Here is a 14,268-nt window from a genome sequence, read left to right as displayed (position 1 = left end):
GAACAGCAGAACATTTGTATATCCACATTTTAGGTGAAGTTATGTGACTTTTTAAGCTTCAGTTTTAAGCAATATCATCTGAATTAGATTGGATTTTAAGAAAAGTGTTTTTACACTGGTCAGGCACTGCAACTTCCCCAGGGAAGTGGTCACAGCACCAAGCCTGACAGAGTTCAAGAAGAGTTTGGACAATGCTCTCAGGCATATGGTGTGATTGCTGGGGTCTTGTGCAGGGCCAGGAGTTGGACTTAGGTGGTTCTTGTGGGTCCCTTTCAATTCAGGATTTGATGAATTTAGCATTGTTGCTGATGGGCATCTCTGATTGAGAGGGAGAGGCCAAACATTAATTTTAAGGAAGGCAGAAGGAGCAGGGTGAAACAGCAGCTGTGGACAACTCTAGGGCATTTGTTGTTTAGCTACGTGCCCAGACAAAGCACCAAGAATTGACTCTAGCAGTGTACTGCCTTAAGGAAAATGTTTAAAGGGAAGGTATTTGGAATGGGACTAATAAGTGACTGAGCACTGAACACTTGATATTGTCTGTTAAAAGTAAAAATTCGTCTTCATTGTCCAAATTATATTCCATGCAACTCAGTCTAACAGCAGTATTCATCTAGTATTTGGATAACCACTATAAAGTACCTCTGTTTGATCTGGTGAGAAAAGAAGGAAAATTGTCAAGTGAAAAGTCCTCCAAAAGAGAAGTGCTGGAGAAAGACAAAAAGTTCTCTTTGCATTAATACAGAAATGTTATATATTCTTATAGCCATTTTCAGTGGGCTTTGGCAGAGAAAGTGGGAGATCTAAGCTGTGCACAGCTTCTCAACATGACAAGGAAGGCTGGTATGAGCTATAATCTTTAGCATTCCTATGGCCATTGTGATAGTGATGGAGAGTGGTCATGTTGAAAGGCTGCCTCTGTCCTGAGAAAGGTCTTGGGCAGAAGCATTTTTGAATTGAAGTGTGCTGGGATTTCCACTGCCAGCATTTACTAGCCACGTACTGTTTCCTTAGAAGGGAAAACAAAACCCAAAAGCAACCTATGGCCAAGGCAGGAACTTTATGGTGCTCAGTAAATTTTATGATGAGATACCTGGGGCCTGGGCCAGCAATATGTATTCTGCTAATTCTGGCATCCTGCAATTGGCAGGATTAGTCCAAGTGGAGTATGTGCAGGAACAGACAGAGAATTATAAAGCATCATAGGAACAAGGCTGTGTTATGCTCTTGATGTGATTCCGACTCGTGTTGTTACCCATTTCAGGCCCTGCCACTGCTGCCGTGCCCTCCCTGGTGTCATTTTCTGCTGGGCTCACACAGAAGCCTTTCTCCAGTGATGTTGGCGTGGTTCACTTCAACAAAGTGCTTGTGAATGACGGCGACTACTATAATCCCAATACAGGTAACAGCCAAGGAATGCACCCCAGGCATGCTGGACAGGCAGGAGCAGGGGTTACCAGTGTTCCATGTTACCTCAGGCCTTGCTGGAACATGGAACAAACCAAGTCCATCTAAACCAGACACATGGGGGTAAAAGCTCCCTGTGGATGTGGACAGGCCTTGCTGGAACATGGAACAAACCAAGTCCATCTAAACCAGACACATGGGGGTAAAAGCTCCCTGTGGGTGTGGACAGCCACACTTTCATGGCTGGTTTTCCATGAGTGCCCAGTACTGCTGAGGCCCAGCTCACCTCTGCATGCACAGCTGGGGGTGCTCCTCAGCCCACCTGAGCCCAGCTGAGCAGAGGTGAGGTTCCTTACTCATCCACTTCACTGTGGCTGGGTCACGGGGAGAGGGAGAGGTGGGAGAGGGAGAGGTTCTCATGTTGCCTCTCCAAGGTCCCAGACTGGGAGCTGCCTCCTTCTCAAGCACAGAGTGCAAGGTGTGCCTTCGCCTTTGTGACTCCCATCAGTTGGTCCCTGCCCAGGCTGACTGTTGCCTGCAGGAAGCAGTGGGTGACCCACGTGGCTTTATGTTTGTCACTGTGCTGAGGGCAGTCAGGTGTCCCCGTGTTGAGTGGCTGTGGGCAGTGCAGGCTCTCTCTGTTCTGCAGGCATTTTCACGTCGCCGTACGAAGGGCGCTACCTGATCACGGCCGTGCTGGCCCCGGAGAGGGACGAGTACGTGGAAGCGGTGCTGTCCGTCTCCAACGCCAGCGTGGCTCAGCTCCACACCGCTGGCTACAGAAGGGAACTGCTGGAGTATCACAAACCCTACTCGGGGAAACAGACCTGTGGTGGTCCTGGGACGTTCCACCTTGTTCTTCACCTCAAAGCAGGAGACGAAGTGAACGTTGTCGTAACGGGAGGCAAACTGGCCTACACGGACTCTGACGAAATGTACTCTACGTTTAGTGGAGTTCTCCTTTATCCTTCCATTTCTCATGTTTAGGTTTACCTTGAACAGGGGAGAAGGGTAAGATATTCAGAAGAAATTAAGTGTAATAAAATTCAAAGCTTTAATATATTCAGTTTATATATTTGATTTCAGTGATGGGTTTATAGTCTGTGGGGAAACACTTTCCTTGTCCCTTGTTTCCAGAGATAGCTACAAAAGACACATTTCTGTAGCTAAATGAACTCCTTCCCAAGCCCTTTACCTGTACAAGCAGAACAACTGTTTAAACAACAAGTATGTTCTCAATAGATACTTCTTCACTGTGCTCCAGCTATTCCCTAGTCAATTGCCTTTGCAATCTTTTCCCTAGTTTTTCAAATTGTCCCTAGTGTATCAAAGTTTACATCTCTGCTCAAGTTTACAGTTGTGGTCAGCTATTTTCATGTTTTCAGTAAAGCAGAGCCAAGAAAGTGAAATTGTAGTGGATATGCTTGACAACTTTTTATTCCTTGTATTATTTAGTAATGTGCATTGGCATAATCAGTTTGTTCAGTGCAATTGCAAACTGTGGTGGTGCAAAGCAAAATGATATTCACCTGCACCAGTTTTCTTTCTTGCCTTTAAGGGCCAAACACTGTGCTGGGAGACAAGGTGAGTGACTCAGTCAGGTGGAAGCAGCAGCAGAGGGAGAAACTTGCCTCAGCTTTCTGCTGGGAAGATGTTATATATGAACGCAAGGTGCAGTTGCTACTACTGAAAGATGCAGAACAGTTATTGTCTATTTATGGAGTAAAAAAGATGATTGGTTATTCGTGACACTCTTGAGATTAAAGCTTGCTGCTGGAAATTAAGAAAACAGGTCAGAAAAATCAGAATCAACTTTGCTTAGCTAGAAGAGTGGTGATTTTGCAAAATTTTAAAAATTTTACAGGGCCTGTTTCTGGCAGTCCAGCAGTGTTTGCATTAGAAGGGAAGTTTTTGGTGCATAAGACAAATCAGAGAAAAAATACTTAATAAAGGAAAATAATGTTATTGGCCAATACTGTCAAATGCACAAACCAACGCTCTGCCAGAGTTGTTGTGACAGCCTCCTGCATCAGTGCTTTTGAGTGAGGTTTGTTTTAACACTCAGCATCTGTTTCTATGGATCAAGCAGATTTCTTAGCTTAAACAGGTAAGCGCATCTGAGGCAGCAGTATTTTATTTTGCACACTAGCCACTTCTCAGTGGAGGTAATAAAAATGATGCTTTGGCTCTTAGGACTTAGCATTTTAATCACTTCCGTGGCTGAAAAGAAATCCAGCCATGTTTAACTGAGAGCAGGTCTGTATATTCATTTTTCACATGTACATATATTTGTCACCTGTACATTCTTTATATCAACTGACCTTTTTAGTAGTCTGTTCATGCCACATAGAACTATATTTATCATAGTGGTTTGTGTAGTGTATTTTCCTTATTACAAATGCAGAACAGCTGTTTGTAGCCTCAGAACAATTTTTTTAGGTGAGGGAAGAACTCCCTGCGCTGTAAAGCAGTACATTGTATTTAGCTGAAGCTCTTCCTTTCTGAAGAAATCAGATGGAAGATTTGGGCTTTTGTTACTTCGTTTTGGAACAGATACTCCCTAATAACTATGTTTCCAGGCAATGAGTTGGGGCCTTCCCACAACAAACTATCACATCCTGGAAGCTGAACTGCTTTAAGAAGAGCAGGCAAAAAAAACCCTTTCTGTCCACAGGGGACCTCTGAGTCAGTCCTGGTGCAGCTAGGGTTGCACTGGGGCACTTGTGAGCACAGGAAGGAAACTGTGGGTGGAGTTTTAAAGCACCTGATTTGGGAAGATCTCTTGACACCTGATTTCCAGAAATGATGGTGTTAGAGTTAAGCAGGAGCTGGGGCAGACTGTGTTTGTAGTTGGAAGGCTGTTTCTGACAGAGCAGCAGCCAGAGATGTACAGTGAATTTGCACTGATGGAAGGAGCCGCCTCCGTCCCCTTTCCCTGCCTGTGTTTCTGGACCTGAGCATTTGCACACAGTCAGCAACCACATACTCGTTCAAGGGGGAGCTCAGCTTTCTTTTGTCCTTTCTGTCCCATGCCTTCCTAGGGCTCAGAATGGTAGGGACAGACAGGAAGGGTTGTTTTCTGTGCTTTCAGAAGCCAAGTGTATAATACGCTTTTTCTTCACTTTAAAAACATAACTTGTTACGTACAAAAGCCAGAGAAGCACTTTTCCTTTCAGGATATTTTTCACTCTCCTCCAGAAAGCTGTGTTCTCTAAGAAGCTGGCTCCAGACTATGTATGACTCAAGATTATTGTTGACTTTTCTAAAAATGACTCATGGAAACAAACAAAATGAGCTGAGTGCTTAGGGAGACCTAGCTGCCAAACATAAACTTTTTGTTCCACCTCCCCCCCAAGTGAGAAATTTTTAAGAATCAGCAGCGCAAGTTTAGTGCTGAGAGTTGCAAATCAATTATTTAATCATTATAGATCATTTAATTATTATCTAACTGCTCCAGGAGATTCCTAAATCCAACCCACAGATCTTCACAAGCCCAGTTCTGCTGATGGGACAGGGCCATCTTCCACCAGAAAGTTTCCCTTTAGACCCAGGATCTGCTGCTGCCTGTGCTGGGACAGTTTAAGCATCAAAATGCAGCGTAACTGGTACTTGTACACTGCTGTAGGGCATTCCCTGAACTGTGTCACAGCAGGGCACAATCCCAGCACCTTATTTTGAGGACACTTTGGACTTTTGAGGGAGAGCTTCCCATTCATCTCAAGCTGCGTGGGTGGGTAAAGCTATGACCTTTTACAAGGAACCTCTATCTATCTAAGATTCCCACCTTCGTTGAGAGGGATTTGACCTTAATTTGCACTTCCTTGGTAATTGCTGTAATCAGGGTAGGTGGTTTGGTTCCTCCTAATTAGGTTATTTTCCTGGAGCTTACAAGGTGGAATATTCACCCAGCTGGGAAGACCACAGGGATGTAGCTCATCAACAAGGAAAGGGAGAATGGAACCTGAGTTTGTGTCTGCTCCAGTCAGTGCTTGGATTAAATATTAATAATGCAAGAGCTGGAAGAGACTCAGGCACAAATGCATTCATAGGCCTGACAAGGGTTGGCTCCACACAGAGCAGCCCAGCTTCAAGGGAAGGAGCAAGAGCTCTGCTCCAGAATACCTGAGCTTGCTGACAGAGCATTTACATCTGGTGAGAATCAGCAGCAGCAGCACACAGAAAGACCTGCACTGAAAGGAGCATTTCTCACTGGGTTTATGATTTGACTGCCACATCCAGGAGAACCCACAAGCTCAAATAGGAAGCATCTGTGAACTGAGAAAGCCTTAAAAAAAATCCAGGAGGTGGGAGCTGTAAGATAGGACTGGTGCCTGTCTCACAGATCACAGTGCTACCTTTTAGAGCTGCTTTGTAGGTAGTTCACTAATGCAGTACATGAGAATTGCAAGACTCTTAGACAATACAGTATCTGTTGGGCCCAGTGCTCTAATTTGATATCAAAAGAGGAAGAAACTCACCTTCTACCAGGCAAAGCTCTGCAGGCAGATGCGTGTCTGACAGTGCCTCAGCCAGTCACAAGGCCCTGTGGTTCCTAGGGACTGCAAAAATCCAAACCAGATGAGTCTCCAGGGCAGCATCCCTTGTGAGACAGGTGAGTTCCCAGAGGCAGGGCTTTAGCAGCCAGAACATCTGAAGCCAAGCCAGCATGCTGACAGGCAGAGACACTTGCCTCTGGCCAAATGTGGCAAGCAGGTCCTAAAACCCCAATGTGACATATAAATCAGTCATATCCCCAGGAAAGACTGCAGCAAAGCAGGAATACCAATTTTCACTGCAAAATGTGTAAGAAAGTCCTACCTCATTATTTTAATTTGCTATTAAGGCCTCTGGAGACAGCAAAGACATTTTTCTACTGCCCACTTTGAGAACACTCAAGCTATGAGGACTTTCTGTGGTACTCTATCACATTTCCTTTCAGTGTACACCAGCCTAGTTGCAGCAACTTTGTGCAGTGTCACTGAGCCTCCAGTTGGTTTGATGAAACCAGCTGGCCCAACAAGAAAAATTAAAAATAGTCAAGCAAGCTGTAGGTGGAAAGCATAAGAAAACAACTTGAAACAACATGCCCATCACCACCCCATGCAACTTTAAAATGTGCTAGGAATGCAAGGTAAAGAGTTCCCCAACTACAATCAGGAGATTCAAATCAGGATTGAACTCGTTCCTGAGAATACAGCATGCATTTGGAAGTGATTGTTTGCTGATTGGCTAAGTCCTTGTATTACAGCCCAGCAGTGGCCATGGGTCTCTTTCACTAAAACTAGAAATGCATTTATGGTCTCAGCTTGGAGATGGGAGGAATCTGCACTCCACTGAGACTTTCTCAGCAGGTACAGGTCAGCTGCTGGGTGCTCCTGCATAATGGCAGAGTTAAATCATCCAGCTACCAGGAATACCTGGGGGCAGTCTCCTGTCATCACAAGACCGACTTGTGCTCCAGCCAACATAATCTTTTTGCAATGTGCCTGCAGACCTGGGATGCAGAACAGCAGCCCTGCCAATTTTTTGTATATGGGAGATTTCAAACAACACCTTGTAACATGTTACTGCATAACCAGGTTTTGGCATTTATTTCACTGTCTTGATTGTGAAAAAAGGAACATTACTAACATTTTTCAGCAAAAAGAACAGTGCGTTTCAAAGTATGATTTAGATATGCATGTCTGCACATATATTCATGCACATATAAAAATAATCTCAAAGGGGGAGAGAAATATCCAGGAACATGAAGGAAGTGTGTGACAGAAAACAACTGCAGATATGTCCAAATAAAGCCTACCTCTTGTGTAATGCCTTGATGCTCTTTTGCTTTCCAGGGAATACAGCAGCATTGTAAGCCAAAAATTTTGTTCTCTTTTCCACCGCCTTTAGAACTGCAGTTTCTGGCTTCTCAGTCAAGCTTGCATGTAGATTTAAAATGACTTTTCAGTGTCAAGCACTGTGTCACATAGACTTTGTAGGACATAGAAGTTCTGCCAACACAGCTCTTGTCCATCTCAGTTGCTCGGTCACTGCCCTGATTCCTGGCAAAGATGGAATTTCAGTTGCAAGGGACCTACAGCCATCACCTACTCCAAGTGCCTGACCAATTCAGTGCTAGACAAAAGCTAAAGCATGTTGGTTAAAGGCATTGCTCTTTGCCTTTAATGCCTCTTAAACACTGACAGACCCCTCCTGGGCTGCACTCCCCTCCATCCATCCTGCTGGCATGGGTGTTCCCCAGTGACTGAGAGTGTGGGCAGCCAGCCCTTCCCATGGCCCTGGCAGGACCCCCTTCTTTGTGGTGTATCAAAGCAGCTTCAAGTTCAAGAGTATGGGGAATCCAGGGTGGCTTCCTGGGAAAAGGAAGCATCCAATGCCATGTGGGGAGTGCACTTGGCTGCCTTACACACAAGAGCTTCCATAAAAGCTGTAGTTTGGGGATCCTTGGGGGTTGTTAGTTGTTTGGACTTTGTTTGTTTGTTCATTTTTACCAATCACTGACCTTTGCATTTGTCCTGGTTCTGGCTTGGACAGGGTTAAGTTTTGCAGCAGGGGTGAGCAACTGGATATGAATTGTACGCTCTGTTCCTATCACTGTTGTTAGTTCCTTATTTCACTGCTGTTTCTAGTAAATTGTTATCTCAACCTGTGATCTTTAGCTCTGTGTGCCTCCAGCTGTCATTTCCAGCCCTCCACAGGGGAACAGAGAGAGCTGGAGGAGGGGTAAGAAAGCTCGGTGGTCTGGGGCATTTCAGTGGGAATACAAAACTGGGGAATACCATTCCTAAACCATGACAACACTGCAGAGCAGAGCTGCTGAGCACTCATATCCATCTAGGATAGGATCCAGCTCTCTGCAAGGCCTTGTCCCTCAAGAGTGAACAGCATCTCCCAGTTTGGCACTGTCAGCAAACTTGCAAATGGTGCATTCAGCTCCTGCATCCAGCCCACTGATAAATATATTGAACAGAACTGGCCCTGGAATTAAGCCTTGAGGAGCACCACTGGTCACTCATCACCAGGCAGCAGCAGTCTTCTTCCCTTTCACTACAACCCTCTGAGCCCTGCCCTTGAGCCAGTTCCAGGCTGAGCAGTTCATGCTGTTGCTTGTGATCACCAGAGCAGGTACACAGGAGGTATCATCAGAAGTGGGAAATGTAAGATTAGAGGCCAGCAGGGTAGGAAGGGGAATTAAAAAGAGAGGGCAGGGAAAGGTTGGCTAAAAGACAGGACCAGAAACAACAGGAGGTGTACCAGTGCTCAAGTGTGACAGAAACACCAGTGGGGGTTTGATTAATTTAAGGCAAGGGAAAGGAGGAAAAGCAGCAGGGGACTGCTTAGGAAACACATTGCACAGGAGGGGCCATCCCTGCCAGGCAGAAGACCCTGGCAAACCCTTGCTGTGCCCAACAGTGAAATCTCTGAGCACACAGCACAGGGGACGTGTGCCAGAAAACCAAGCTGAGCTGGCTCGGTGCTCAGCTCACCGCTGGCACAGGAGCTCAGCTGGCAGCAAAGGGCAGCATGCACACACTTCCCACCAAAAAAGTGCAGGGCTGCAGGTCCTCAGTGCACCAACTGAGGTGTGCACATGACAGAACTCCAGGCACAGCATTCTGCTCCTGGAAATCAGGATTCTGTTCTTTACACATTGAAACCAGCTGCTCCAAGACAGAAAAATCCATCCACCAAGAACAAGACCACCCTAGTAGGAGTGCATCACAGTAAGGTGGACACGGGAGAAACAATGCCAGTTCAGAAAAGTTTTTGCAACAGATCCAAACATTTGGCATACATAGGACACACCACCTTTCTGCTGCTTGCAGTGGCAGAGTCACTCACTGCAGCACCAAGGACGCAGTGGGACCCAGGTGTGAAGGATGGGCAGTGAGCAGACTGGTGGGAAGAACGAGTGCAGCGTGTCAGCAGAGTCATGGGGAAACCTGGCAGGAGCACAGGAGCTGACAGAACACCAGCAGTAACAGCAATGACACCACAGAAGGTCTGAGAGGCACAGCATCACTGACCTTTTCATGCAGATCCATCATAATTGACTGAACAGCCAGGTTTTCTATGTAGGCTGCTAGGTGGTTGCATTTACCAAGTGCAGCAAGAGACCAGGAAAATTAATTTCTACTGAAAGCCTGAGGCCCCTTTTCCAAGACTGCCTCACAATATTTGCTTCAAGTGATTTAACAACTGCTATGGAAGACAATACTCTTTGCCTTGAAAGGGAAAAGTTAACTTTGATTGAAATAGGATAAAACTCCAAATTAGGGCAGATTTACAAGAGCTCAAACAGCACTTACAACTTTTTATTCAAGGCAGCTTGTAGATTCCCAAGTCGTGCCTCTGATACCTGATATTTTATATTACCAAGTGCATGTTTGCTTTTTATTATAGTTGAAACCCAGTATTGGTACTGGCACAGAAGTTAAGCTTGATGACAGCAATTTTTTATCAGCTGTAAAAATACTCTGAAAAAAGTAAATCGAGCCTGAAAGAAAGCAAATATACTGTATCCTGAGAAGACCAACTTGAATTCTATGCTGAATATAAACACAATTTTAACAGCCCCACGTTTAGTCATTCAGCAGTACAATAAAGGAATTATCAAATACAAAGTAAAGAGAAATTTAACTTTAAGTCTGTTTTTATTGTGATAACATTGTTCCGAACACCAATAAACATTGCACTGAAGTGTGGGTTGCTGTACCCAAGACAGTCCAGTCTTAACAAAAACCACTGTATTGGTATGATCACAGATTTGACATTTTAAACACACTATCTTATCTTATTAGTGATTGGGTTGCTTAATAATCAAGTATTCCACATCTTCAAGATAAAAATGAAACAAATGACTGAAGAGAGTTTTCCCAGCCTCAAAATAAACCAACATTTTAACTTTCATCTGGAAGTAATTAACACTGTAAAAAAGTCCCAAACAATTCTTTTCTATTTAGCAAATTTTAACTCTGGAACTTAAAATTTCTTCAGACAAAAGTGACACTTTAAAGGCATCTCAAATTCTCTATCTGTGATGTTTCACAAGGAATTTGCATGACAGTCATTTAAACAACTCATCCATATGACAGCATTTTCTAGAAGACTTGCATGAAATATTAACATGAAATCTCATCTCTTTCACGTTTACCATAAACAGATTCAGAGTTTGCTTCAGAAGTCCCATAATGGAGTTGACACAAGTGTTAAAACTTTTCCAGTTGAAAAGAAAAAAAAAAAAAAGGGTTTTGGAAGGCATATACCGATGACAGAAAGTTAAGAAGACATGAGCCAGGATTGCACATGCACTTGTACACTGTTGGGAATGAAAGCTCAATCTTCTGAAGTACAAACATGCTTGGTACAGTAAATAAATTTTAAAAATTAAATCCAGAAATGCATACCCTTTAAACTGCTGATCTTTAAATCATTATACAAACGGGTAATGTCCAAGTCACTAACAAGTTTTGAATTGCAATGTTCCTTATTTACTCCCAGACAGGTGTCATTGACTCAGCCTTTGAGGGCTTCCAACGCTAAGAGGATCTGCATCTTCAACAACACAGTCTTAACAACAGGGGTGTGTGTGTGCCCAGAGCCAGGCACACTTAGAAGTTCCTCTTTCACAGAAAGAATGATGTAGCTTGCGCTAATTTTACACCAGTATAGCACAACTTGTTCTCAAACATTCGTTTCAGGCCACTTCTCTCCACTAAGGTAACAAAGGTCAAGCTAATACATAATTCTTATTTACCCCCTCCACGTTCATGTTGTGGCACAAGCCCACAGCTTGATAGCAACGAGATGTCTGCTCTGGAGTCAGTAAAGTGCCCAGCAGCCCCGAGAACACAGGTACACAACGACAGCCCCATATTGTCCCTAAATGGGGTTAACAAACAATCTGAAAAGCTTCAAATACAAGCCAGAGTTAGAAAAACCAAACTCCCTGCCCTACTCGTATCAGAAAGACTCAGCAACATTTACATTTTATCAAAAAACAAATATCAAACTGTAGCTGTTACAGAGAAAAACCAATCTGTCTTTTTAATTAAGCAACCTTTTCAACACTCCTACAATGCAAAGTGACATGCTAGCAGAATGAAGAGCTCTCAACAAAACTCACACAACCCCATGTTCATACCAGCTGAAAGTACATGTATTTGGAAATATACCTGATACTATTTTTTCCACACTTCTCATTTACTCAAGACCCCACCTTGAAATCCACAGCTTATCTTTACAACAGTCTGAAAAGTTGAAGGGAATTGAAGGGGGAAAAAAAAGTGAAAAAAGAATATTAACCCAAAAAGACACAGTCAAACCATGATAACAATCAGTCCCATTTGGGAACTCATCATGGTTTCATGAAGTGCTTTTATTTTTAGAAAAGCTGTGTAATACCAGGGCTACCAAGAGTAGACTTAAGCATGGTAAAGCAAATTTTGACAGCCACAAAAAGACTGTTTGAGGAAAGGCTGCTTCACTTCCTTTATGCAAAATAGAATCTTTAGATATAATATTTAATCTTGTAATTAAAATACTTTATTATGTTGGATTCTTATTTATTCATTTTAAAGTATTTAAGTGACTTAAAAGCTCAAATCACATTGATATTCAAAGCACTTGGTGATCATGAAAATTTCAGTTTCTAATGAAATCTATGGGATAAAACGTAAGAAAAGGGGGAAAAAATACATGGAATGATGTTTGCAAGCTTCTGACATTGAAAAAAAATACAAGAAAAAAGTAGTAGAATATCCTTTGAGTTGAATCCTGTGGATTCAACTCTCTACTTAAAGACTGAGTAGATTGGTGACCAAGAACCACAGAAGTTGTTGTTCTCACAGTACAAAAATGAGGATGCCTTTCAATTCACTGACATGTATGACACACCGTGACAGGTAAGTTTTTTTATACCACTCTCCTTCTCCTGCTCTGAAAGAGATTCCAGGTTGACTTTGCTTGCCTCCACTCATTATCCAGTGTTTTACAAATGCAGAAATACACAAGAATTTTATAATTGTGGGGGGGGAAGAAATTTCATTCATAAAGTGATTTATAAATGCCCCCCCCCCGAGCAGTTCACCAATTGTCCAGAGTTAGCTGATGTTACATCAGAACTGAGGGTTAGGACAGCCTGACAATGGAGGAAAAAATACTCCTGGAGGGGTGATAAATCCTCTAAATGTCTGCTTTTGCAGGTAGCAAAACCGAATGATCTGGTGTTTAAATGACTGTAGTCCTTAAGCCCTTTGGGCTGGTGGAATGATAGATTCTAACATAGTTTTGTCCAAAAGAAGTTAAATGCACTAATTCAACTTAAAAAGCAGCCACCTTTGCCTTCAAGTACTTTTGGAGAAAGTCAATTAGCTGCTTTTATAGCTGATAAACACCAGAATTGGAATGTAATTTGTTCACAGGCTCTGACTGGAACCTGAGGAATGACCAGCATGATGTTTGCAAATAACCCAAAACTTCTTAAAAAGAAAAAAAAAAAAAAAGGAAAAAAAAAAAGGAAAAAAAAGTTTTATTCTGCTCTGCAGCATTTAACCATTCTCACAGCTGGAACCTCACTACTGAGTTGCATTTTCTTCCAGCTACTGAAAACCTGCAATACAGAAGTCTGGAAAGACCTGCAGTAGGCAATTAAAAAATTAAATACATAATTATTTTTTAGTATTGCAATTCCCTGAATATAATCTATACATACACATTTTACTGGCCTACACAGCATACACACACATACACATTATATCTGTGCTGAAAAAGGAAATAAAAATGCCAGTTCCCCAACTCTTACAGAAATGTTCCAAGATTTTTCTTGATGAAAATTTAACATGACACAGCACAGCCTGAAAATAACAAAAGCCATACAAGTGTCTGAAGACAACTTTCATTTTAACAAGCTCATGAAGTAGTTTTAACATTGTGTGTAAAAAAAAAAAAGTAATAAGCAGTGTTAGTTCGAGTGTGATTTGTACAAGCCCAGTCTTGTACATGTAACAAAAGGCATATTTACATTTAAAGAGGAATTTTATGTCTTCAGAATCTGCCAGGCTAGCAAGGTCTGTACATTTTCTGTATTCTAGCTGAGAAAGAGCACAGTGGTCTTAGGCTCTGGCTCCTTTTTCATTAATAGGTCTGACATTCTATTTGGCAGTTTCCATACATTTTTTGGCTTCATTTTAGAAAATATACTTAAGACAACATAAAAAGAATAATCTGTGTTTACAATAAGGTCTGTATTAATGAAAATGCAAAGTCGTATTTTACCTCAGTATTTAGTTACCCTGAAGCACTTGGGTACCATGACCATCAATGACAGGCCAATCTCAAGTGCCATAGAACAGGTATACATTAACAAACAATAAACAAACAAACACAAAAACCAACACACCCTCCCACAAAAAAAAAAAAAAAAAGACAGTAGCTTTGCATTTTCTTTGTTTTAAACCAATGAAATTAAAGTGATTTCTTTAGTAAGATTTACGGTACCAATGTATAAATTAGCATCCTCATTAAGAAAGTTCTTCACATTAAACTGAGGTTGAGTAGCTCAATATGAAATTCCATCTCCTGGTGAGAAGTACTTTTCAGGCCAGGTCATCCATGTTAAGGTCAGGAAGAGGCTCCCTCCAGTAGCAAAAAGAGCTGAATTCTGGGCACGGAAATGCAGAATTCTGTTCTTTATTAATCAATGGGAACACATATTCCACAAGCTCGCTTAGTCTGTAATACCTGTATTAAAGGAGAAGAAAGACCATTATTTAACAGTCTAGTTACTGTTCAGATGTAGCCAAAAGCAGCTTTAGCAGTCCAGACCAGAAAGTTCTAGTCAAATAAGGCCCCACTACC

At 42.5% G+C, this 14,268-nt stretch overlaps 2 protein-coding genes across 3 annotated transcripts in view; one reads left to right on the top strand and one right to left on the bottom strand.

Moving 5' to 3' along the window:
* Nucleotides 1–10,788, top strand: part of EMILIN2 (elastin microfibril interfacer 2) — a 39,850-nt gene extending 29,062 nt beyond the window's left edge. The window contains exons 7-8 of the mRNA XM_005486669.4: nucleotides 1,265–1,402; nucleotides 2,057–10,788. Of these exons, the coding sequence (XP_005486726.1) occupies nucleotides 1,265–1,402; nucleotides 2,057–2,394 (476 nt within the window). The 3' untranslated portion in view covers nucleotides 2,395–10,788. The remainder of the gene's footprint in view (nucleotides 1–1,264; nucleotides 1,403–2,056) is intronic.
* Nucleotides 10,046–14,268, bottom strand: part of LPIN2 (lipin 2) — a 43,380-nt gene continuing 39,157 nt past the window's right edge. For both annotated transcript variants that reach the window (XM_074549209.1, XM_005486670.3), the window contains exon 20: nucleotides 10,046–14,151. In XM_074549209.1, coding sequence (XP_074405310.1) covers nucleotides 14,007–14,151 — 145 coding nt within the window. In that variant the 3' untranslated portion in view covers nucleotides 10,046–14,006. The remainder of the gene's footprint in view (nucleotides 14,152–14,268) is intronic.

The sequence above is a fragment of the Zonotrichia albicollis genome, chromosome 1, assembly GCF_047830755.1.
Source record: "Zonotrichia albicollis isolate bZonAlb1 chromosome 1, bZonAlb1.hap1, whole genome shotgun sequence".
Classification (NCBI taxonomy): Eukaryota; Metazoa; Chordata; class Aves; order Passeriformes; family Passerellidae; genus Zonotrichia; species Zonotrichia albicollis.
The sequence above is the reverse complement of the archived record's forward strand: the minus strand, read 5'-3'. Positions and strand labels throughout refer to the sequence as shown.